Source organism: Callithrix jacchus, chromosome 9, assembly GCF_049354715.1.
Source record: "Callithrix jacchus isolate 240 chromosome 9, calJac240_pri, whole genome shotgun sequence".
Lineage (NCBI taxonomy): Eukaryota > Metazoa > Chordata > Mammalia > Primates > Cebidae > Callithrix > Callithrix jacchus.
This window is the reverse complement of record NC_133510.1, coordinates 35,281,321-35,306,458: the sequence shown is the minus strand read 5'-3', so window position 1 is coordinate 35,306,458 and position 25,138 is coordinate 35,281,321. Positions and strand designations below refer to the sequence as shown.

Genomic DNA, 25,138 nt, shown 5'->3' with positions numbered 1-25,138 from the left:
ACCACTTATTTTCATTTGCATTTGCTCTTACATATTCAAGTTTTATGCACAAATTATGTGCTTCATTCTCTTGCCTATTCACTGATCAAAATTTATGTCTTTCACAACTTTATAAGAATATCACCATTATGACGTTATTAATTCTAAAGTATTTCAATTTTATTGTAGAGATTTAAAAAAAATAAATGGCATGACAGAAAGCACGTATACATCATGTAAGACAGTGTTTCTTCCCTTAAAAGTCATTTTTGTTGGTGAATGTATTTACTAAATAAATATGAATTGAGTGTCCTCTATGGTTCAGGCACTGCTTTCCTCATCTGGGATACTTCAGTGAATTAAGCAAAGAAACATTGTGTTTATGCAGCTTAAAACCTAGAAGAAGGATACAGTCAATAAACAAAAAACATTATAAGCAGTAAGCCTGTTTTATTACAAGGTGATAAAGTCTGTGGGATAAAATAGAGTAATATTCAATATAATGGTAATTGGAAGGATAATGGTGGGGGTGAAGCTGCAGTTTCAGCTTGTCAGAGTGTGCCTCGTTGAGATGAAATTTAAGTGGACACTGGAAGGAGGCTAATTCTACAATTAATGTCTGAGTATATGGCTACATCTTTGCAGGAATATAGAAAAGAGAGTCAGATACGTTATCTTAATTTTGTCAGTTATAAGGAACAGTAGCCAAGGACAGTGTGGATTCAACATAGCAGAATATTTTGCTGTGTTCATTTGCCTTGCTGTCTATAAGAGAATACCTGAGGCTGGGTAATTTATGAAGAGAGGGGGTTATCCAACTCCTGTATTTGAAGGCTGTATAAGAAGCATGGCACCAGCCTTTACTTCTGGTGAGGGCCTCTGGCCACTTCTACTCATGGCAACGGCCAAGAACAGCTAGCCTGTGCAGAAATCACACCATGAGAGAGGAAGAAAGAGAGAGAGGGATGAAAGGGAATGACAGCTCTGTGGGAACTAATGGAGCAAGATTGCACTCATTACTGGGAGGACAACACCAGGCTATTCTCGAGGGTTTTGCCCACACGACCCAAGCACTTCCCAACAGGCCCTACCTCCATCACAGTGATCAAATTTCAACCTGGGTTGTGGGGAGACAAATGCCTAAACAATAGCAATGGAGAGATGTGGGACGCTGGAACTTGGGGCTTAGGAATGGGGAAAGAAGCAGATTGGGGAGTTTCTGCTCTGTCCAGGAAGACAAGAGTCTCTAGTACAATTCAATTTCGATAGCTCAATTCTCCTCTTTTCCTTGAGGTCTTAGAACCATGACAAAAAGACATGGATAAGGTGTTTAAGTCAAGCAGTGGTATATGTTGTTTAAGTGCTGCCAGAATAATAGGACTTATATAAAACGTGGCTTTTCATAGTGGCATAATCAGGCCACTTTTATAATCTGTGCCAACTGCTGTTTTCAGATAAAATATTCTGTAATTTCTGTAGAAGGCTTCTTTTAGGGTAGTTCATCCTCTGGTGACTCAGATAGAAAAAGCCACTCTTTAGCTTGGAATTCGGTGCTCTACGAGAGGCTGAAGACAAGTCCGGAGGATGCACATGGTCGCAAGGACTTGGCGGCTGTGGGCGTGGCCTAGAGTGCTCACATGGTCCCAACCACATGGTAGCAAACTTTCTTCTCCAGCAGGAGGCAGGCAGAAAGGCACTGAAATGGGCAGGGCAGCTGCAGCGGCCCAGCCTACTTCTTTAAATTGTGTGCTCTAAGAGTCCCTCCCTAGAAGCTTACCCCTTCTAGGGCAGTTTTATAAATTGGCCTGCACATTAGACCTTTGCTGAAAATATTGGTACCCATCTCCTAAGCCTCATAAGCATCGTCAAAGCACATTGGTAGAACCACTCACCCCAACAGCTTCCTTTTGTTCCATGCCCCTATGGTAGTCACTGAAGGGCATAAGAGGGCGTGGGCTTAAGCCCATAACGCAGATAGGTCGTAATTAAAATCCAGTTCATGGCGAGCCCTGTAATAAAATAGATCACGCATCTTGGGCACACAAAATTTCGGGGTACTGACTGAAAAACGTTTCATTTCAGTACACATTTTACCTCAGGTCAAAGCGGCTGTAATTTTTTTTAACTTGGGATGCGGACATGCCTTGTGTTCCATTTCAAATAGGTGCTTCTATTCCTAAGCTCGAGTCCCCGTTAAAATGTATACTGAAAAATTGAGACCAATTTAACACACGTCTTTAAAAAAAGCAGCTCATCTTTCTCTGCTGAACAGAGTAGCCAAAATACCCCCTGCTGAGTGGAAAAACCTGGCCTCCAAAGAGAAGTATAAATTATAGCACCATTCTACAATTAAACCTGCATTGTAAAAGTAAAAGTAAATAGTTTAAGGTCCCCTATGTGCAACTATTCTTTTCTCTAAGGAATAAGCCTCAGCTCTCTCAGGCTTATGCCCTTACACTATTCAGCCCTCCTCAGGACTACTTCCACCAGTGGATCTCCCTGTGGCAACTACCTCCACCAATGCCAACCAGGGCTCCTCAGCTCCCATACCCCAACAGGAGCCAGGGAGGGCCAAGACAGCCAGGGCATCTCAGGCTACCCAGATGCCCAAACTCTGCCCCCTACAGGCAGTGGGAGGAGAATTTGGCCCAATAAAGTTGAATGAATACCCTCTTCTCACTTTCTAACTTAAAACAAATTAAAGCAGACTTAGGAAAGTTTCAAATAACCCCAACAAGTACATAAACGTTCTTCAGGGCCTAAGTCAGTCCTTCAAATTAAACTGGAGGAATGTCATGTTTTTGCTTAATCAAACCCTAGCCAGTAATGACAAAAAGGCTGCTCTAGCAGTCACTCAAAAGTTGAGGGACATGTGGTACCTTAGTCAGGTACATAACCTAATAACACCAGAGGATATGAACAAATATCCCACAGGTACACAGGCAGTCCCTGCCATGGACCCTTGCTGGAATCCAGAGTCAAAACAGGGGGACTAGAGCTGTAAGCATTTCCTAACTCAGATACTTAAGGGAGTAAAGCAAACTAGGAAAAAGCCAATAACCTGCAATGTTATCCACCGTAACTCAAGGAAAGGAAAAAAACCAACAGCTTTCCTTGAGCGATTGCAAAATGCTTTAAAAAAGTACACTCCCCTGTCACCAAACTCTATTAAGGGTCAGTTAATACTAAAAAACAAGCTTATTACTCAGTCAGCAGCAAATATCAAGAGAAAGCTTCAGAAGCTAGCTTTAAGACCAGAACACAGTCTAGAATCACTGCTAAACCAGGCCACCTCAGTGTTTTATAATAAAAACCAAAAGGAACAGGCTAAAAAAAAAAAAAAAAACCAGGAAAAATCAGAGAAAGGCTGCTGCCTTAGTTATAGCCTTCAGGCAAGCAAACCCCAGGGGTTCAAATAAGGGAAAGGCTCAGGTTAGCCGCCAGTCCAGCAAAACTTGTTACCACTGCAGTTTAAAGGGACATGTTACAAAAAACTGTTCCCAGAGGAATAAACCACCACCTCATCCATGCCCGCTGTGCCAAAGAAATCACTAAAAAGCACACAGTCCCTGGGAACCAAGGTCCCCTGGGCCTAAGGGGTCTAACCAAATAACCCAATGGCAAAACTGAGGATGCCTAAAACAAGTGCCATCATAAGCCATCACCCTCACAAAGCCCCAGGTAAAGCTAGCCATAAAGGTTCCAAAAGCCAATCTTCTCCAAGGCACTAGCACAGTGTTCTCAGTATTTCTCTCCTGCCCTAAAAACTTAGTGCTAGTATTAAAAAAGTTACTACCTCTATTCAGTTACTATAAGCTATCTCAAAAGTTAATTAGTAACAAAGACATGTTGCTAATTCTCTTTGCAAAGGGCACCTCTCTCTGCAAACCAGCTTAACAGCTGCCATAGCTTTAAAAATAGAAGAGCCCTAAATCTGCTAACAACAGAAATAAGAAAAACCTGTTTCTTTCTAGGAAAAATGCTGCTATTTTGTAAACTAGTTTAGTGTTATTTTAAATATAAAACTCAGAGATCAATAAAAAACAGGGCTAGAACCCTTCAAAAACCTAGCTCTGCTCTCTCTTAGGCTCATTTATAACCCTAAGCCTCTCATCTTTAACCACCTGGTCATATTCATTTCTTACAAAACCATAAGGTCACAGTTAATCCTGCTGCTAGAACCCTGAATGTTCTTAGCTCGTAAGCTTTATCATAAACCTGTAAATCAACCTGCACCCCTAAAAGGCTCCCCGCTGGAAGAAACCTCAACTGCAGGGCCCCTTCTATACCCCATTTCAGCAGGAAGTAAAGATCAACACCCCAATTCCAACAGAAGTTAAGCTTTCCTGTTCAGAAAGGGGAATGAGGAAAGGTGTTCTCTTTCTGGGTCCATGAAGGGGCGTAGCTTTAAGGGCAAGAATCTCCCAGCTCTATGCCTCCCTCCCATCTCTCTCCACCCCGGAGATTCAACGGTTTATGTTTGAATTTCGTGGGCACCAGAAGAAACTAAAAGTCAATCACTCCAGCGGAAGTTCTAAGGAATTCCTCTCATTGGCCCAGGGTCTTAGAGAAGGTGGGTGTTTCTTCGTCACCTGCGCCGGATTTTCCAGCTTTCTCGAATCCCCTTCCACACAGTGGGAGTTCCCTCTGGGATCTCTCTGGAATCCCCTTCCACACAGTGGGAGCTCCCTCTGGGATCTCTCCTCTGGACTCCCCTTCCACACTCTTCTTGGAAGCCTTTCTCCTCCTTTCCTTCTATTTTCTCTACCTAAATAAAATCACCTTTCTGCAACACTTTTTTGGGTCCGATATTCACTTTACCAGCATACGGTCCACCTGCAGTGGCCCCACCGCTTATGCCTTAAGAGGTGGGAGGCCAAAAACCCACAATAATCACCATCATGCGAGAAAAACCTAGTTACAATATGGCCCTTACAGTTTCTGCTGGCAGTGCTGTTTTCAAATACAATCTTTTGTTATCTGCTGTGTAGGTGGCTTCTCTTATGGGAGTTCATTCTCTGGTGCCTCAGACAGAAAAAAGCCACTCTTTAGCTTAGAATTTGGTTCTTCAGGAGAGGCTGAAGACAAGTCCGGACAACGTCGAGGTACTGCAAGTTCAAAGTCAGAAGACACCCTGGCAGGTACTGTTACTGTTACAGAAAATACTCTTGCCTAGCAAGTGTGTGTGTTTTTTAAATAATATGATACCATTTGTTTTATTGAAGACATAGCCTTAATAGAAATGTGAAGACCCTATAGGCACTAATGCTAGTGCCAATGAGAGTGCTAAGTTTTTTCTTTAGAGAATTGTGGCAAAGTGGTTTACATTAATAATTGTCCTGGTAATATTTATGTTTATGTTATCTTCATATGTAGTATATTTTATTGTTATTATATTTCAGTGTATAAATCAATAATTTAAAGTGCTTCCTGAACCCAAATATAGCGTAGGATCTCTCCATTCACATTTCTGTCATCTACCACCATTCATTTTCTACATTAGGATTCTCTCTTTACATTACAATAAACAATAATATAAAGCTAAACAGTATCATAAAGCACAGTTTCTAAAAAGTTTGTGGCCTACAATTTTTGGGGGGTGAAAAAATTTAAATGTCTTCAGGTGTGGTATTTCATCTCTTGTATGTGCCTGTTCTCATACTGCTGTGAAGAAACACCTGAGACTGGGTAATTTATAAGGAAAAGAGGCTTAATTGACTCACAGTTCTGCATGGCTGAGGAGGCCTCAGGAAAGTTATGGCAGAAGAGGAGACAAACATATCCTTCTTCACATGACAGCGGGAGAGAGAAAAATAAGAGCACCGGAGTAAAGGGAGAAGCCCCTATGAAACCACCAGATCTTGAGAACTTACTCATTATCACAAGAATAGCATGAGGGAAACCCCACCCATGCTATTCAATTACCTCCCACCAGGTCCCTCCCACCACACATGGGGACTATGGGAACTGCATTTCACCATGAGATTTGGGTGGCTACACAGCCAAACCATATCACTTGTTTAAAATATTTCTTTTCTCCCACAAATTCAAATTTTTCTGTATTTTCTTGGTCTCTGAAATCGGTATGGTTTGTACCTCTACAAAAAAGCAAAAGAAGGAAGTCCAGTGAAATAAATCATTTCAATATCTTATATGCAAATTAAATATTTGAGTTCATGTAATGAAAAAGCAGTAACAGCTTTGGGTGTAGGGGTGTGGTTATTTCTTTAGGCAGGATATAAAATTTTGTATTTTTCAATGAGGTTGGTATTATTTTATCCACATTCACTATGTAGTCCTCATTTAATAGTAAAATATATTTTGCTTAACGAAAGTTTGTTTTAGAAGTGTTAATTTGTTTAACAAAGGGCAGGCCAAGGGCATAGTCAGGGTCAAGAATATAAATGTAGGTATATACATAATTAAAAGTTACAAATAAAAGAAGAAAATAGTATATAAAGTATCTTTTTGTTTGTACCTTGACAGCAGTACATTTGTGACAACCTGGAAGGCATGTTCCAATGTAGCTTTTCATGTTTCTTGGAATTCAATGGGAGAATAAGTTTGGCCAGGCCCTAGGCAAGGTCCCTACAGCCCCACCCCTTCTATCTCCAGCTTAGCCCCATACTGGGAAGGATGCCCCAGCTTTACTATCTCAGTTCATCTTCTTCCACACACTGGCCATTCCCTGTCCATCCTTCAGACCCAGGGTTTCAATCATTGCAATGTGGTCTCACCTGGAGAAGAAGGTCTTGGAAAGATGCCCATGTAGGCCCAGATCATGGGTTTGGCTGTAGCCTTGGGGACTTAGAATATGGTCCAGCAGTGGGGTAAGGGACGACACAGGCTCTAGGTGAGTATTGCTTTTCCACCCTCAGCCTGTGGTCTCTGCTTTCTGAGGAGTGTCATGACCCAAGGAAGGCCAGAGTGAGACTTACATAGATCAGATTAGGAACTTCCAAAATGTATGGGTTAGATGATTAAATCCACCAGTGGCATATGTTGTTTCAAGAGCTACTAGGACAATGGGATTTATACAAAATAAAATGGGGCTTTTCATGGTGTCATAATCAGATGACTTTATATTCTGTGCTAATAATGCTGTTTTCAAATAAAATCTTGTGTCATTTGCTGTAGGTGGCTTTTCTTATGGTAGTTCATCCTCTGGTGACTCAGACAGGAAAAAGCCACACTTTAGCTTAGAAATTGGTGCTCAAGATAAGGCTGAAGACAAGTCCAGAGACCGTCAGGATGTTGGAGGTTCACAGCCAGAAGACATCCCAGCAGGTACTGTTCCAGAAAAACACATGTATTTAGCAAGCAAGTGCTGTTTGTTTTCATTTTGGATAATCTGAAAATCTATGTTTTCTTAAAGACAAAGCCTGCACAGAAATAGTGGGGACCCTAAAGACACTAATTTCAGGGTCAATGAGAGTGATAAATTCTATCTTTAGAGAATTGTGGCAAAGAAGTTTACATTAAATTTATTATTGTCCTGATAATCTTTATTTTTAATGCTATCTTTTTAATTAGAATCTTTATTATTATGACATATTTCAGTGTATAAATTAATAATTTAAAATGCTTCCTGGACCCAAATGTAGTGTAGGATTTCTAGGATTTCTCCATTCGTGTTTCTATAATCTAGCCACCATTCATTTCCTACACTAGGATTCTCTCTCTTTTTTTTTTTGAGTTGGAGTATCACTGTGTTGCCTAGGCTGGAGTGCAGTGGCTCAATCTCAGTTCACTGCAACCTCTGTCTCCTGGGTTCAGGAGTTTCTCCTCCCTTGGCCTCCTGAGTAGCTGGGTTTACAGGTGTGTGCCACCACACCCATCTAATTTTTGTATTTTTAGTAGAGATGAGGTTTCACCATGTTGGTCAGGCTGGTCTCGAACTCCTAACCTCGTGATCCGCTCACCAAGGCTCTCCCAAAGTTCGGGGATTACAGGCATGAGCCACTGCGCCCGGCCAGATTCTCTCTTTAAATTACACACTCAGTTTACTAAATGGTAGCATAAAGCTGAGCTTCTAAACAGTGCATAGACTGCAGTTTTTTTTTAAGGAAAAAATTTAAATGTCTTTAGGTGAGGCATTCAATCTCTAGTTTGACATATCTTTCCCTGCTGGGCTATTTAAACTTTCACTGTACTTGCCAGGTCTCTGCAACCTTTCAGGTTTATACTTCTGCATGAGAAAGAAAGAGGTTCAGTGAAATAAATAACTTTAATATTTTACATGAAAAATTAGTATTTGAGTCCATGTAATAAAAAGGCAGAAACAGCTTTGGGTGTAGGGGCGCGGTTGTAATATCTTTAGGTAAGACATAAAATTTTATCTCTTTTCATGAGTTTGGTAATATTTTATCCTCAAACATTACGCAGGGCCCATTTAATAGTGAAATACACTTTGTTTTAGAAATGTTAATCTGGTTAGCTAAGGACAGGCCAAGGGCACAGTCAGGGTCAAGAGTATAAATGCAGGTGTATGCATAATTAAAAGTTACCAATAAAGGAACACAATACTATGGAAAATGCCTTGCTTTTTCTACTTTGACAAAAGTACACTTTTGACAACTTTGAAGGCAGAATCCAAGATAGAATTTTCAGGTTTATTGGAGTTCAATGAAAGACCAGTGTTGACAGTGCCCTAGCTAAGGTTCCCACAGTCATGCTTCTTCTGTCTCTGCTTATTCCCATACTGGGAGGGACATCGCAGCTTTTCTATCTCAGTCCATCTCCTTCTGCACAGTGTCCATGCCTTATCAATTCCCTCAGGCCAAGGGGATCCTATTTGCAATGTGGTCTCACCTAGAGAAGAAGGTCTTAGGAAACATACCCATGCATGGCCATATACTGAACTAGGGACTGTAGCCCTGAGCCCTAGAATATGATCCAGAAAGGAAGATGGGGATAGCACAGGCCCTGGGCAGGGAGGCATAATCCCTTCACTCTTGGCCTATATTCTGTGCTCTCTGAGGAGCACTGTGACCCCAGGAAGGCCAGAGGAAGATGTGGGTAGATTAGAACATGAATCCCTGTTGCCTGAGTGCAAGAGAGCTACTATCTAAGGCTACTGATTGTGAATGGAGGAACTCAGATGGGTTTGAAGTAAGAGTTTATACTCTTGCTGTGACTGAATACAGCTTTGCTTCCTTCTGCTTTGCCATCAAACTAAAATATTTGTATATTAAGGTGCAGCTCTGAAACTACATGACATTGAAAAAGACAATGAGAAAGATGGTAAAAGAGAAAAAGAGGAAGAGTATATAGTGACAAAGTGTAGATAGAGGGGAAGAGGAGGAAAAGAGGGGAAATACTGTATATAGGAGGAGTGGTACAGGTAATAGTGGTTGGAGGGTTAGGTAATAAAGCAATAATATATATCGGCTATACACAATTTAAACATTGTTTTAGTCCTAAAACAAACACCTACGTGCAAATTTTATAATTGCAAAATCTCTTAAAAGTTGAATGCTTTTCCCTAATACTACATAACAGATTATTATTTTGACTCTTCTCATAATTAGAGACATTTTATTTTTAAGATTTGCTTTAGAAGAGTAGAGATATACTTGCTAGAAACATGGAAAATGGTTAAGAATTCCGAGAGTGGTTGTTGGGAAATGTATTTAAAAACAATCTCCTACCACTTCTGAAAACTTGTCCTGACAGGCATCTTGCTACAAAGATTGCAGGCCCACAGAAATCTTTCTCTTTATAAAACAAGCAGATAAACCCCATTACATATAAGATGTGAAGATAAGCAATAACTAGTTACTGAGTGGACTCAACAGCACCATTAGCCACAGAGTTCATCCTACATTTACATGGTAGTTGGGGTAGCCACCTGTGTTTGCTGATTGCTTGTAAAAGAAAAAATAAGTTTCTTGTATATTATGACTGGAGGTAGGTTTGAAGTTAGGCCCCTATTTCCTAAGAGTTTGGGAGATAAAGAGCCATCATCCTTCATGACTACATTCAAAGTGTTGGCCCCCAGCCCCTTGAAGAAACATTCTTGGGATGCTTATTTAGTCTTTAAAAAGATCTATCTGCATTTCAGAGAACTGGTGAAAGTATTCGTAACTTTTCTACAGGAAATGATCAAAGAAAAAGTATTTGTGGAGGGAGAAGTCTCTTTTCTTATTTTAATAGGGAGAATTAAATCACTTACTTTATTTGTATTTGTGCTTACATAGTCTTCAAGTATTACTTACAAATATTTCACTTCATTTTTTTATATGATGAACAAAATGTATGTCTTCGACAACTCTACAGGAATATCATGGTTATTAAGATGTTATTAAATATGAAGTATTTAAATTTTATGTAGAGATTTCATAAAATCTACAGATGGCATAATAGAAAGCATATACACTTTGTGTAGCAAAATATTTATTACCTTAAGAAGTGGTCTTTGTTGGTGACTGCATTTATTAAATAAATACTGAGTGCCCTCTATTGTTGAGGCAGGTCTGGATACCTGAAATCCCTTGCTCAACAGAACAGGCAAAGAAACCTTGAGTTTATGGAGCTTAAAATGTAGAGGGATACGGTCAATACTCAATAAACATTATAGACAGCGATAAAAGGTGTATCACAAAGTGATAATTTTACCCTGTATATTACAAGGTGATAAAGTCTGTGGGATAAAATAGAGTAATAGAATGGTAATTGGAAGTGTAACAGTGGAGTGGGATTGCAATTTTAAGTTGTCAGAGCGTGCCTCATTGAGATAAAACTTAAGGAGGTGAATGCTATGATTAATTCATGAATAAATGCTTACCATGCTTTCTTCCTTGCAGAAATACATCAAAGAGAATCAGGCATGTTATCTCAATTTTATCAGCTATAAGGAACCATGTGATTTATAGGCCAAGGACCATGTGGATTTAACATGGCAGAAAAGTTTGATTGGGGGAAGTGCGATGCTGGAACTTGGGGCTTAGGAATGCGGAAGAAAGCAGACTGGGGAGCTTCTGCTCTGTCCAGGAGAAAAGTTTCTATCTAGTACACATCAATTACTGAATCTTCATAGCTCTATGCTCTTCTTTTTCTTGAAGTTTCAGAACCATGACCAAAAACTACAGATAAGGTGATTAAGTCAACCAGGGGTGCATGTTGTTCCAAGGGTCGTCAGGATAATGACACTTACACAAAACAAAATGTGGCTATTCATAGTATCATAACTAGACTAACATAACTATATTATTGTTTTATTACCGAACCCTCCAAGTACTCTTACGTTTTTAGTCTTTTTTTATTCTGTGCTAGCAATGTTATTTTCAAATAAACGTTTTCGTTCTTCACCGTAGGTGGCTTTTTTTATGGTAGTTCATCCTCTGGTGACTCAGACAGAAAAAAGCCACTCTTTAGCTTTGAATTTGGTGCTTCTGGAGAGGCTGAAGACAAGTCCAGAGAACCTCGGTATGCTGAAAGTTTAAGGTCAGAAGATACTTCAGCAGGTACTGTTACAGAAAAAATACCTACCTAGCAAGCAAATACATTTCGTTTTCATTTCGGATAATCTGATAATCTTTGGTTTGTTTGCAGCACATGTCTTTAATAGTAATAGATACTCTAAAGGCCCTGACTCCAGGGCCAATGAGAGTGCTAAATTCTGTCTTTAGAGAATTTTGGCAAAGATGTGTAAGTTAGATTAATTTTTTTTCCTGATAATTGTTTTCCTGTGCACTCTTCATGTTTGGTACTACTATTCTAATGATGAATTATTTTTCTGACATTTTTACTGTATAAGTTAATAATTTAAAAATGCTTCCTGGGCCCAAATGTAGTATAGGTTCTCTCTGCTCTTTTTTTCTATGTCTAACCAATTGATTTTCTGTATCAGAATTCCCTATTAAAATTACGCATCCAGTTTGCTGAGTGATATGATAAGAAGGAGTTCCTAAACAGTTTGTGGCCTGCAGTTTTGTTTTTTTGGGGAAAAAATGTGAATTTCTTTAGGTGAGGTGTGGCCTTGCTGGTTCAATACATACATTTTTTTTTTTTTTTTTGAGATGGAGTCTCGTTCTGTCACCAGGCTGAAGTACAGTGGTGGGATCTCTGCTCACTGCAACCTCCATATCCTGGGTTCAAGTGATTCTTCTGCCTCAGCCTCCCAAGTAGCTGGGACTACAGGTGTGCCCCACCACATCTGGCTAATTTTTGTGTTTTTAGTAGAGACGGGATTTCACCATGTTGGCCAGGATGTTCTCCACCACTTGATCTTGTGATCCACCCGCCTCGGCCTTTCAAAGTGCTGGGATTACAGGGGTGAGCCACCATGCCTGGCCTCCATACATTTTTTCCTACTGTTTTACTCAAACTTTTACTGGGCTTGCTTGGTCACTGAAATATCTATAGTCTGTAATGCTACAAAATGGGAAGGAAGCAGTCCCAGTGAGGAAAATAAGTTCTATATTTTACATTAAAATTTAGTAGCTTTGTCTAGGAGGTGAAAAGGCAGAAACAGCTGTGGATATAATTATCTTTATGAAGGACGTAACATTTTCTACTTCCCACTCACCTGTCTTGGGACTGACAAACTCCGTAGAGCTAAAGAGTTAAGGCAGATCCTTTTACTCTTGGTGGCATTAGGTGTTAGTCGTTTTCTCATGTTCTGTAGAACACGGTAGAAGTTTACTGTCAAGGGCCTCAAAGCTTTGCCTTTCTTATGGAATTCTTTCACATCTCATGGTAAATTGGTTGCCATTCTTACTCCTGATTCTACGATGTAGAATTATATTGAGAAAGATATGGAATAAGGGAGATCAGGAAATATATCAGAAACTAAAATGAGACTCTGCTTTGAGCAGTCTGTAGGAGATTCATTTCTTGTATTGTGTGAATGAATACAACCTTTCTGTGGTAATGGTTGTATTTTTGTGTGGTAGATGAAACCAGTTCAGCATGTGGTACTGTTTAGTGGTACTGCTTCAAATCAAAATGAAATTGGTAGGGGTCCCTGATCAAAATGGACTAGATATACATGCAGTAAATGGATTAGCTGACTCTGATTCTACTGCCAGGAAAACAGGTATTCTATGTTGTTTATTAGTTAATGCTGTTGTCAGAATAATCAATTAATTAATTTAATTTGCAAAGCAGGAATTGGTGGTGTTTTGACAAATACAGATTTAATGTTAGAGGAATTCATGAGAAAAATTTGTAAACTGTCTGGTTCATAAAGGATCTGTATTAACTTCAACAGAAATCAGCAATTAAACACTTTAGTGAAGAGCAAGTAGGTTTGAGGCTTTTATTGAAGGAGCGTAGAGCTGGGAAGAAGAGACCCAGTTACTATCCGCAGTCTTTCACACTAACCTTTGGAAAAACCATTTAACTTCTCTTATTCCCAAGTTTTGTCACCTGGAACAGGTAAATTTTGGGCTCTTGTGTTTGAATGACATCTACAATGTTAACTTTTAAAATCCCGTTACTAATATTTGACCTAGTTTTCTTGAAAAACAAGGCTGGAGAAAATAAATTTACAAAAGCGTGGAAAAATAGCATTTTATGCTCAGAAACTAGAGCCAATGAAGGAAGTGAGTGTCAAGAAAATATAGTAACTCTAGGTATTTTTGACTTAGAGCAATTTACCTTAAAAGACATGGACACTGGTAGAGACAGGAAGAACAAGGAGTTCGCTGGTGAGAAATCCACAGACCTTGGTACTCACGTCAGTGACTCAGGAATTCTGATTCAGAGGCTATTAATGCAAATAGGAATAATTATTATTCTTTGTTGATTACTCCCGATAACACTTTAATTTTTAATTAGGTGGGAACATTTTGCCTTTTGATTTTGGTGTAGGTGGTGAAAAGAAGAGTGAATTGGAATTTGACTTTGGTAATTCTGGCTCGGTGAAGTTGGTGTCGGTGGTCTTCAACAAAGGCTTTGGTGAAAATGAAATAGAGAACACTGGCAATCAAGTTCCAGTGATCTATATATTACAATTCAGGGTTTTGCATCAAAGTAAAGAATCATAAAATGTATTAAAATATTCCCTGGGCAACAATGATTTTTTTTCTTTCTTTCTTTTATTTTTTTCAGCAGATAGCACCAACACAAGACTTGGTGCTGGCTTTAGTAGCAGTGGTGCCTCTTTGAATGTGGGATTTGGTTTGGGGACCTCTGATGAAAAGGGATTAGAAGTTGGTAGAGCTGATGGGAGTGAAACTAGAGGCAGTGGACCTGCTGGGGGTGAAACCATAGTCTTTGGATCTGATGCGGCTAGCTCAGTCATTCCAACTAAGACTCATTCCTAAACATTTTAGATTGTTTCAATTAATTAATTAGTTAAAATACTTTTATTTTGATATTTAACAGCAAAGAGGTTAATTAATTAATATTAACTTTAGTAATGTTTTGATTTTTCCATTAATGGAACTGGTTATTCTGGTTTGAAACTCGGAGCAGGGAAAGGTGATGCCGCATTTAGTTTTGAAGTTTCTGATTCGAGTTCATTTCGTGACAGTGGCATTATTAGCAAAACAGTTGAAGGAGATCAAATGAGTAGTTCTGGAGCATCTATTTCCATTGATCTAGGTATTAATATCTGACTTTTATGAATAAAAACATTTGAATCATAAAATGTTTTTAATATATCGTGACATTTATTTTATATTCTGCAGGTGATACCAGTTTAAGAAGTGAGAAACAATTTGTTGGTGGTGGCTCTCGAAATTTGATATCCAATTTATGGGATTCTGGCCAAGAGGGATTTGGAATCAGGGAAACTGGAGGAAATGGAATGAGTGGCAGTGTATCCAAAGGTTCTGGATCTGATGCCAGTAGCTCAGGTATTCTAGTCAGTTTCCATTCCTGAGACATACAACTGAATTCCAAATATTAATTTATTTTAAAATATTTTGATTTTTCTGTTAGTGGGAATACTTGAGTCTCTAATTTGGACTTGGAGGAAAAAAAGTTAGAGCTGGATTTGATTTTAGGTGTTCTGGTTCAGGGAAATTTGGTGATAATAACCTTAGTGAAAATGGAATAAAAGTTACTTGAGCATCTAGTTCCAGTGGCTTAGGTATTGTTATTTAATGTCTTTGCATAAAAATTTGAATAATTAACTTATTGAAATACATTCTATGATAATCATTTTCTATCATGTAATTGGTACCAGTGCAATAAAAAGGGATATTTTTTGTGTGATATATCAGAAAATTTAGGCTTTGATTCAGAGAAATTTGGTCAAAAGGGATTAGAAAGAAATTGTCTGGTTGGAATGAGCAGAGCAGCAGTGGGTCTGATGACAGTGGCTCAGATGCTTTAGTCCTGTACTCTGCTCTGATGAAATCTAAAATGATTTCAACCTTTCATCCATTATTTTATTAACATTTTATTTCTTCACCAGTGGGAAAGTCCTGGTTATTTGAATTTGGACTTGGAGAAATGAAGGTTGGAGCTGAATTTAACTTTAGAGACTCTGGTTTAAATCAATCTGGCGACAATGGCAATAGTAGTAAAACTTTTGATGGAAATGGAGTAGATAGTTCTAGAGGCTATAGTTCGAGGTACTGATAGTTACTTTCTGTGCATGGAACAATTCTGAATCATGGTATGCATTGAAAGTAATTCTAGTGACCATATTTTGTATTCAACAGGTGGTTCAAGTGCAAGAAATAAGTTTGAATATTCTGGTGGTATCTCTGAAGATTCAGAAGTCAAATTGGGGTCATCTGATCAACATGGATTTAAAGTCAGTAAAACTGGTGGGAATAGAAAGAGAAGCAGTGAACCTGCTAAGGCTGGAAACTTGAGTCCTGGATCTGATGTCAATGACTCAGGTATCCTAACCTGAACTCTATTTCCAAGAAATTCCAATTAATTTCTTTCCTCTTTATTTCTTTTATTTACATTTTGATTTTCCATTAGGAGGAAACACTTGGTCTTCTGGTTCTGGAAGTGATGGAGAAAGTAACGATGCAGATGGACTTGGTGTTGGTGCTTCTGGACTAAATGAATTTGGTGAAACTGGCCTTAGTGGTACAGGTATCTGTGATAATGGAAATAATGTGACTAGGTCTCATTCCTATGGCATAGGCGTTGAGATTTCTGATGATCAGAAAATCAGAATTCTAAGATACATCTTAAAATAACAGTAAAAATTAGAATCATTATTAATAGTAATTTAAAAAGCAAGTCTGCATTCTCAAATGTTGAAATATGTTTAGATATGATCAGGCAAATGATTAACATTTGTTGGCATAAGAGGTGGAACTGGTTCATGGCTGCGAATATATCAACGTGGAATTCTTTTTGTTGCCTTTATGCAAAATTGATTTGGAGTCAGTTGTAGAGATAGTTAAACTAGCAGCTGAACTGTTGGGCTCAAACTTTGTATCCTGAATCTGAACTTGGTGACTTTAGTTTTCTTTGCAAGCCCATTGCTGCGAAGAGTAAGCCTTGCATCCATTTTGTAATCCTCATAAAATTTAATATCTCCACTTAATGAAAACAATTGATTGCATAGCCTTGAAATTTGTAGTACACATTGTTAAATTAATATGTATTATTGATGCAGAAACTGTTTTGATGCTGTATCAGGGCTGGAAAATCTTGGGAACCACTAGAATAGATGACAATAGAACTGGGGGCAGTGGCTCACTTCCAGCCAATGGAAGTTCTGGAAAGTATTCAGGATTCATCTTTAGAATTCAACTTTAGGATTAATATCTTTTTTCTAAACAAGTGAAATATAATTAGAAAGAGATATAGTGTAATGTAGTAATGGTTGACCAGATACAGGAGTGACTATCAGTTAATTTGTTCCAAGAAAGGCCTGGTCATACAGAAATAATAATTTTACTTTTGGTTGTTCTTAATCTTTGGACATCAATTTTGAAGTCAACTCTTCCATGGAACTGAGAAATTTGAAGTCATTCATTATTGGCACTGATTTTGTTTAATCACAGTTGGTACAAATGATTTAAAAGACACCTAATTTCTGAACTCTAGACAGGCTGCCATCAGCTCAGGTATTCAAATTAGGTTTTCTTCCTGAGAAGTGTATTCAGATAATTATGTCTAATGTTTCCAGTGTGGAGTGGTTGCTGATTTGAGAAATATTTTTTTTGCTATTTGGATGTCAGATTTTAACTGCTTTGATTTTTCCACGTGAGATAGACTTTACTAAGTAGTGTTACTTTTGGTAGTGTATATAATGACAGTCAATCTAGTGGCTTTGCAATGAGAAGTCTGAATCTCTTGACATTAATGAAGGTGTCAGTTGATTTAGATTAGTGGTTTTCATATTAATAGTTTCTGTGCATGCAGAATCTTTTGTTCAGTTGACCTCTTGAAATAGTTCCTAGGTTTCCTAACACTAAAACAATTCAGAATGAGAAAGTTTGGTTGACAGTGAGATAGGAGACCCAGAGCCCTGTCTACTGAGCCTTTTTCTTTTACCTATGATAAGTTTTAAGACAAATGACCTAGAAAACAAAAATTGATTTGCTGTCAGTTAATTTAGAGGCAAGGCATTTAATTTTCTTACCCCAGCAGGTTTTTGAGTTGATTTTTTTTTTTCTTCTACAGCTTTACATAGTCTTAGTCTGCTAGCATTAGCATTGCTGGACTAGGATCTATGGTCTACCCATCAGATTCTCTTTAAAAATTACTTTACCAAGTAAAATAATACACATAAAATAGCCTAATCCTTTTGTATTAAAATAGGTGTCACCAGTTCATCTGAATACAGTACGTCTGAACCACTCAATACTCCAGGTAATTTGATTTATGCTTTTGGGTGTTTAAAAAGATACACATATACACACATAAACATGTGCTTAAAATGTTGTGATGTTCTGCTGATTATTGCTTTACTAGGACTTGATATTATTGTTTCTTATATTGAGCTCTTAAGTGCTGCTTCTCTTTGGATACTAAAGTTTAGATGATCAACTAAGTATTTGAAATAATTTTACGAATAAGAGAGATTAAATCACATTTTAAGGGAATTTGAATAAAATATATTAAAGCTCTTTTACTATTTTAGACATACTATTGTTAAAATTCCTTTATAAATAAATTAGGAGTTCAAACTGTTTCTACTCAGTCTGAGTAAAGACAACTTGTAGTAAAGAGAAGAAGCTTCAAGATAGGTAAAGAGCATTTTGAAAAAGATTTTATAATTCTATCAAAATATCCACTTTTGTTGTTGTTGCTTACTTTTAGGCCTTACCTTAGGCTGAATATAAATTTACTTGGTTACATAAAGTTTCATTAAATATAAACAATCATAATAAATGTAAAGTTTCAAAGTATACAGATTTTTCCCTGTGAATGGGAGAAATAAATTTTCCTCATATACAGATAATTAAATTGTTAGTATTAGATAATAGGCTGATTGACTCGAATGTACCTCAGTCTTATTTGTGCCATGCCTTCTGATAAAAATGAGCATGCAATATTTTATTTCTAAAGTTGAAAAAATATTTCTGTAAGGGGTGCAGCACAAATTAGTAATTGTACAGGATCCCAAATGCATAAGCTCTTAATGATTTGTGAACATACTGAAAAAATAAGAACTGCAGAGATAATCATGTATGTGACTTTGGCAAGTCCCAGCTCTCACAAAGGTATATCTTATATATGTTATATAATATACAGAATAAAAAATTCGTTGATGGCCTTCAATACCAACTTTTAAGTTCCCAGGTAGAAGTTTCAATATCTTACATATTTAGAATGAATATATGTCTTAACATTAAAATAATCTATGCATTGTGTTGAATAGGAAAAGGATCCCATATTCCAGAAGCAACTCCAAAATACTCAGAAACAAGTGCAATTATTGGTAAGTAAAATGGTTGTGATATTCATCCATATATTTATGCAAAAGCAAGTACCTAATGAGGTCACAGAATCAAATTCACAAGATCTGAAACTAGTTTTATTTATTTATTGACAAAGTCTAACTTTGTCATCCAGGCGGGAGTGCAGTGGTGAAATCATAGCTCACTATAACCTTTGACTCCTGGGCTCAAGCAATCCCCTGCCTTAGCCTCCTGGGTAGCTGAGACTATGAGAAGTCACCACCATGACTGGGATATTTCTTTTTCTTGGTAGGAGTGGAGTCTTGCTATGTTGCTTAGTCAGGTCTTGAACTCCTGGTCTCAAATGATCCTCCCAACTCAGCTTTCCAAAATGCTGAAATGATGGGCATAAGCCACTGTGCTTAGCCTGAAACTAGTTTGAAAAATGTCCCCAACATCTGTCTGTTTAATCACTGTATGTTTGAGTGATATAATATTCATACCATTTTTTTCCCTGGAGGGAATCATGTATACACACACACACACACACACACACACACACACATACACACACACATGCATACATCCATACATATCCATATATATATAGATTTATATGTAGAGAGATAAATGATATAATTATTACCTTCATTCGCTATAAATGGGACCTCATTCAGACTTAGAAAAACCATCTCTAAAATAAGCAAAGCAAGAAAGCATACAAACCACCATTTCCCTCCATATATTCCTTCCCGTATTAGAGACAAGTTTTGCTTTCCTATGGGAGACAAGGTATTTTTAGTCTTGCTTTGTTTTAGCCAGAATAGCCAACTTAGGGAATTCTAAAGAAGTACTCATGTACTAGTTTTAGTGAATCTTTGCAGTGGTGAAAGAAAGCAAACACTGATTTATGTGGTGGCTATGAGAATTGAACCTTTCATTGATTTTATTTGATTTTATTTCTCTTAGGACAAAAATGCTTTAAAACAGATCTAGAAGACATGCTAATTGTTCTAAATAATTATGTACATGTTTCTCTAATATTTTGTAGGTGAAGCGTCTACCTGGAGCAAAGGAGCATATAAATCTTTCAATGGCCGCATCTTTTCCTTTGAATCTTCATGCCCGTACACTTTCTGTCGTCACTGTGTTGAATCTGGAGGAGATTTCAATATTGAGATCAAACGAAACAAGGATAGTGAGATTGAAAAAATAACAGTTCTCATTGACAATAATGACATCTCTATTTTCGGTGACACTATTTTAGTTCATGGAGAAAGGTAAATACCATAATGTTTTGGGTAAATGATATAAAATTATTTTAAGTAAACTGAGCAAAAAAAGAAAAAGGAAAAGAAAAAGATAAAAAGGGAGATGGTACTTACTTCCTATTTTGATGCTCATAATAATATTTGTAATTGATTATTGGCCAAGAGATTGATAAAATGTGTAAGACTTTGCCATATTTGGGATTTTAAGACATTATATTTATTCCTATAACAAGATGGAAAAAAATTTGTTGTTTGACTATATTGACTATCTATATTGTGGGAAAAATGTGTATTCAACAAAACTGAATATTTTTGTTGAATATTTCAGGATATGTCAGTTGTCATTTGCAAGTTTAACACCAACATAAATTTGAGAATTTATAAATTAGAAATTGAAGAGAGTAAAAATTGCAGTCCTTGATTTTTAGAGGGAACAATTCGGATTTGGAAGGGATGGCATATTTGAATACTTTCCAGGATAAGAAAATGAGGCATGATATTCTACTTGTGAACATTTCAAGTTATTTGGTCATTTTTTTTCTGACACTGAACCAGTGTCATCTTGTTAATTTTTCTAAAGCCCCAAGGATCTATTACTTGTTTTTTAGAAGTTCATCTGATATTCAAAAAAGACATTCTTTCTCTTTTTTTGAATTGATAAGAAAACTTTAATATTTACCAGCAATAATTATATCTATAAGATACTAAATTGTTGTGTGACATGAGTTATCAGAACACATATTATAATAGTATGATTCTTACCTTTTTACATATACTTGTATTTTGTACTTTTCAGTGTCCAGATACCATATAACAATAAGTTGATTCACATTAAAAAATTTGGAGAATATAATGTTCTGAATAGCCGTAGAGGAATCCTGACTTTAATGTGGGACAAAAATAACAAACTCTCAGTAAGTCTAACTATGATTTTCTTGTAATCCTGTGCTGTTTGTCTTTTAGTTAAGTTATAAAAACAATACATTATAAGGGAAGTAAGAGCTAAGGTTTATTGAGAAATCTCTATCATCACTATACTAAGCATGGTCTCATTTAATATTCAAAAATATCTTAATGTACATACTATTACTAATCATATTTTACAGATGATGAAACTCAGGAAATGCAGAGTAAGAAAACTTATTAGGTTGGTGCAAAAGTAATTATGCTTTTGACCATTACTTTTAAATGGCAAATACTGCAATTACTTTTGCAGCAAATACTCTTTTTGAAGACATATAGTAAATGGTAGAGTCAGGAACTATTTCAAATTCCAGAGCCAGGTCCTTAAGAAAAGACCTTTAAAATCTCTAAGTAACTAACTTATATATAATTGAATTTGAGGAGGCACAGCCTTTTGGTTTGAATACATTTTAAGATGTTTAATATTTCATGAACATATACATGTAATTTTTTTTTTAAAGCTAACTCTTCACAAGCAGTATCCAACTTGTGGTCTTTGTGGTAACTTCAACAGCACTCCAGGTAAGATTCCAATGTATCGTGTTTAAGAACTTGCTTTCCAAAATAAAATTAGAAACGAAAATAAACATAATAATTTGCCTTTTATAAGAATGAGAACTTGTTAAAATAAAAAATTTACATTGCCAAGTCCATATGTAGCTTGAAAATAATGCACACATAAAAAGAATAACTTAAAATAAATAATGCTTTCTTTTTAAGGGCAAGATATTACCGAACACATTGCCAATAGTAAAATTCCCGGTGATTGTCCCAGTGCTGTTGGTAAAAGCTATGAAGTTTGTGAAGATGGAATACAGGCAAGAAACTTATATTTCCTTGTGTGGCAAATTCTAGCAATAGTTCCCTTGGTTTCTTTTTTAAAATAAATTGTATTGTTTACATTTAGGGTACACAACACGTATATATGTTTGTCTGGCATGTGTTTGTCTAGCATCTTTTAACTTTTTGATAGTAGCCGTTCTAACAGGTGTGAGGTGATAGCTCTTGATGGTTTTGATCTGCATTTCCCGGATGATTAATGATCCTGAGCACCTTTCATATTCCTGTCAGACATTTGTATGTCTTCTTTTGAAAAATGTGTGTTTAAGTGTTTTGCCGATTTTTTAATTGGGTTCTTTCTTTTTCCACTTTTGAGTTTTATATGTTCTTTATAAATTTTGGATATTATCCCCCAATCAGATTAAGATACATGGATGGCAATTTCCCCCCAATTTTCAGGCTACCCTTTAACTTTATTAATCATTTCATTGCTATGCAGAAGTACTGTTTGATGCAGTCCCACTTGTTTATTTTTGCTTTTGTGGCCTGAGCTTTTGGTGTGATACCCAAAACATCACTGCCAAGGCCAATGTCCAAAACTTTTCCTCTATATTTCTTTTGACATTTTATATTTTCTGGTCTTAAATTTAGGTCTTTGATTAATTTTGAATTGACATTTATGTATGGTATGATATGTGACTTTAATTTTATTCTTTTACATATGGAAAACCAGTTTTTCCAGCACCATTTAATAAAGAACACATCCTTTCTCCCAGTGTGTCTTTTTGGTGCCTTTTTCAAAAATAATTGACAGTGTATATTTGGATTTATTTCTGGGCTCTCTATTCTGTTCACTGGTCTACGTGTCTGTATTTATGCCATTTTATGCTGTTTTTATTACCCTGGCTTTGTAGCCCTTGGTTCCAGTTTAAGCCCTTGTTTCCATATTCTTCTGAGCACTCGTATTTTCTTCTTAGAATTCTGCAGCTACTTCCTTTCCAATGTTCCTATATTTTTCAGCTTTAGTCTAGTGGTACATGCCAAAATAATCCCCCCAAAACACTATGATATTTACCATATATTAATGCAATGATTACAATTTCCTTTGCACGGTGTTTTAGTTTGTCTGTATGTAAACTGACATGCTTCACCTTTCCACTATCATCTCTTAATGGATACTGACTCGATTCCTTTCTTACAGCTTGAAATCCATGTACTATGTCCCACTCCCTTACTTTTGCCCCAGATGTCCAGTCTGAATTGTCATTCCTCATATCTTTGGCTTTCTTTTTGAGAAAGTTATGAATAATATTTTAACAACAACATTTACAAATAGTTATCTTTTACTCCGTGAATTTTCTGCAGTTATGTAATTATGTTGATTTTGATTGCATCCATTTGGTGACTTAACGAATGTTCACTCATTCCTATTTCAATTAGAATAGAATTCTTAAGATCAAGAGATGTGTGGATAGTATCGATAAGATTTTTTTTTTTTTTTTTTTTTTTTACTGAAAGAGGGTGTTGCAGTCATAACCATCCTGTCATCTTCACACAAAGCAAATTACACCGTGGCATTACACAAGATCATCTATCATCTTCATTGTGAAATCTTCCTTGATTTTTGCAGTTGGAATTGGTTTCTCTTTCTTTTGTTACCTTATGGCTCTCATTGGTACTGATAATGAGATAACATCTATAAAAATTGCCCAAGTTTTTCTCATGTGTTCCCTATAAAATTAAGAGTTCCATGATAACAAAAATTATGTATTGTGGTAGTTGCATAATATGTTGAAAACATTCCTTGTTACTCAAAAACAGTAGTTAAATGATTACGTAAATTTATGTTCAAAACAATGCATATTTACTAAGGACCAACTTATGTACAAGATATTGTGTTAAGTCCAGAACATAAAAAATCATATTTCTTGCTCTAGAGAAATCTCTCATCTAGTGAGAAAAATGTATAAAAATAATAGATGAAAAAGTAATATTTGAAGATTTTTATTTCACTTAATTTTATTCCTCACTTGGAGAATGTTGTCAACCTGCCTCCAGCCTACTTGATACAAATTGTACATTTGTTCAACAGTAGATTTTGTTTCTCTAAAAACAAATAGTTAAAATAGAAAACAGCTGTATGGTGGCTGAACTATGTTTAAATTTGACGTTTTTTTTTCTTCATTCAATAATATATATCTCTACTTCCTTTACTGAAACAGAACAAATATGTCGTTTCCAGAGCAAATACACATGACTCTGACTAAGAAAAGACAGAGTCAATTTAGTTTATGGTCATCTATTTGATCATAAAATATAAGCAGGTTAACAGTTAAAACGACAATATCCCTTCTGTCTATTATGGTATTCCATCAGGTACCATCCCAATCTTAGGCATTACTCAGTCTCTCTTCTTCTCAACCCTTCCGTTTTTTCTAGTTCTAAAATTCATGTCACCTTTAAAGACAGTTTGGATAAGTTTAAGTACAGTAATATTAAGTCATTACATAGCAATCCAAGATGCCAAGTATCCAGAAATATTCTTTTAGGAATCACTTTACCAGATATAATACTTCAAACACCTCTATTTCAACCAATGCCATTATACAACAATCCAAAATGCCAAGAATCCAATAGTATTCATTTAGGAGTCATTTTACCAAATGTAATACTTCAAAAAGCTCTATTTCAAACAACATCCAAGAACTCTATTTGTCAAAGCTACAGGATATGATGCAAAAAAGAAGCAAAAAAAAAGCCTTCTGTACTTACCCTTTAAAAAATTCACTTTATTGTCCATTTTTCTTATTTTTATTGCCTATTTTAATAAAATATGCTTTATTTTGTAGTACTGTAACAAAATTATTGGAACCTACTTTGAGAAATGTGGAAAGGTTGCTGCTCTATCCAATGACTACAAAATGATCTGCATTGATGAATACTGTCAAACTAGAGATAAAACATCTACATGTGACACGTATTCAGAACTGTCCCGTCTTTGTGCCTCAGATGGTCCTGGCACCTTTGAATCCTGGAGAAGTGATTACGATGTGGCTTGTGGTAGGTTTTTAACCTTCACTGTAGGCTACATCTCTTTAAGTTTCTACAGTACTTTAAAGTTAAGCTGTATTGCAAAGAAATCTCAAATGATTCTAAGTCCTGGAAGGGGATCTTAGAGAGGGTGAAGTATTTTTTTTTTTTTTTTTGTGATGGAGTCTTGGCTCTGTTACCAGGTGCCAGGCTGGAGTACAGTGGCACAATCTCCGCTCACTGCAACTTCCGCCTCCTGGGTTCAAGCAATTCTCCTGCCTCAGCCTCCCGAGTAGCTGGTACTACAGGTGCACGCCACACGCCCAGCTAATTTTTGTATTTTTT

General features: G+C 36.6%; 1 protein-coding gene across 1 annotated transcript in view; it reads left to right on the top strand.

The window, feature by feature from the left end:
* The first annotated feature begins 4,455 nt into the window (after positions 1-4,455).
* Positions 4,456-25,138, top strand: part of MUC19 (mucin 19, oligomeric) — a 160,623-nt gene continuing 139,940 nt past the window's right edge. The window contains 16 exon segments of the mRNA XM_078338154.1: positions 4,456-4,552; positions 4,971-5,120; positions 7,117-7,266; positions 11,295-11,444; positions 14,038-14,224; positions 14,366-14,529; positions 14,616-14,783; positions 15,597-15,779; positions 15,868-15,909; positions 17,668-17,718; positions 18,731-18,790; positions 19,801-20,029; positions 20,817-20,934; positions 21,445-21,505; positions 21,704-21,801; positions 24,613-24,823. Coding sequence (XP_078194280.1) covers positions 4,456-4,552; positions 4,971-5,120; positions 7,117-7,266; positions 11,295-11,444; positions 14,038-14,224; positions 14,366-14,529; positions 14,616-14,783; positions 15,597-15,779; positions 15,868-15,909; positions 17,668-17,718; positions 18,731-18,790; positions 19,801-20,029; positions 20,817-20,934; positions 21,445-21,505; positions 21,704-21,801; positions 24,613-24,823 — 2,119 coding nt within the window.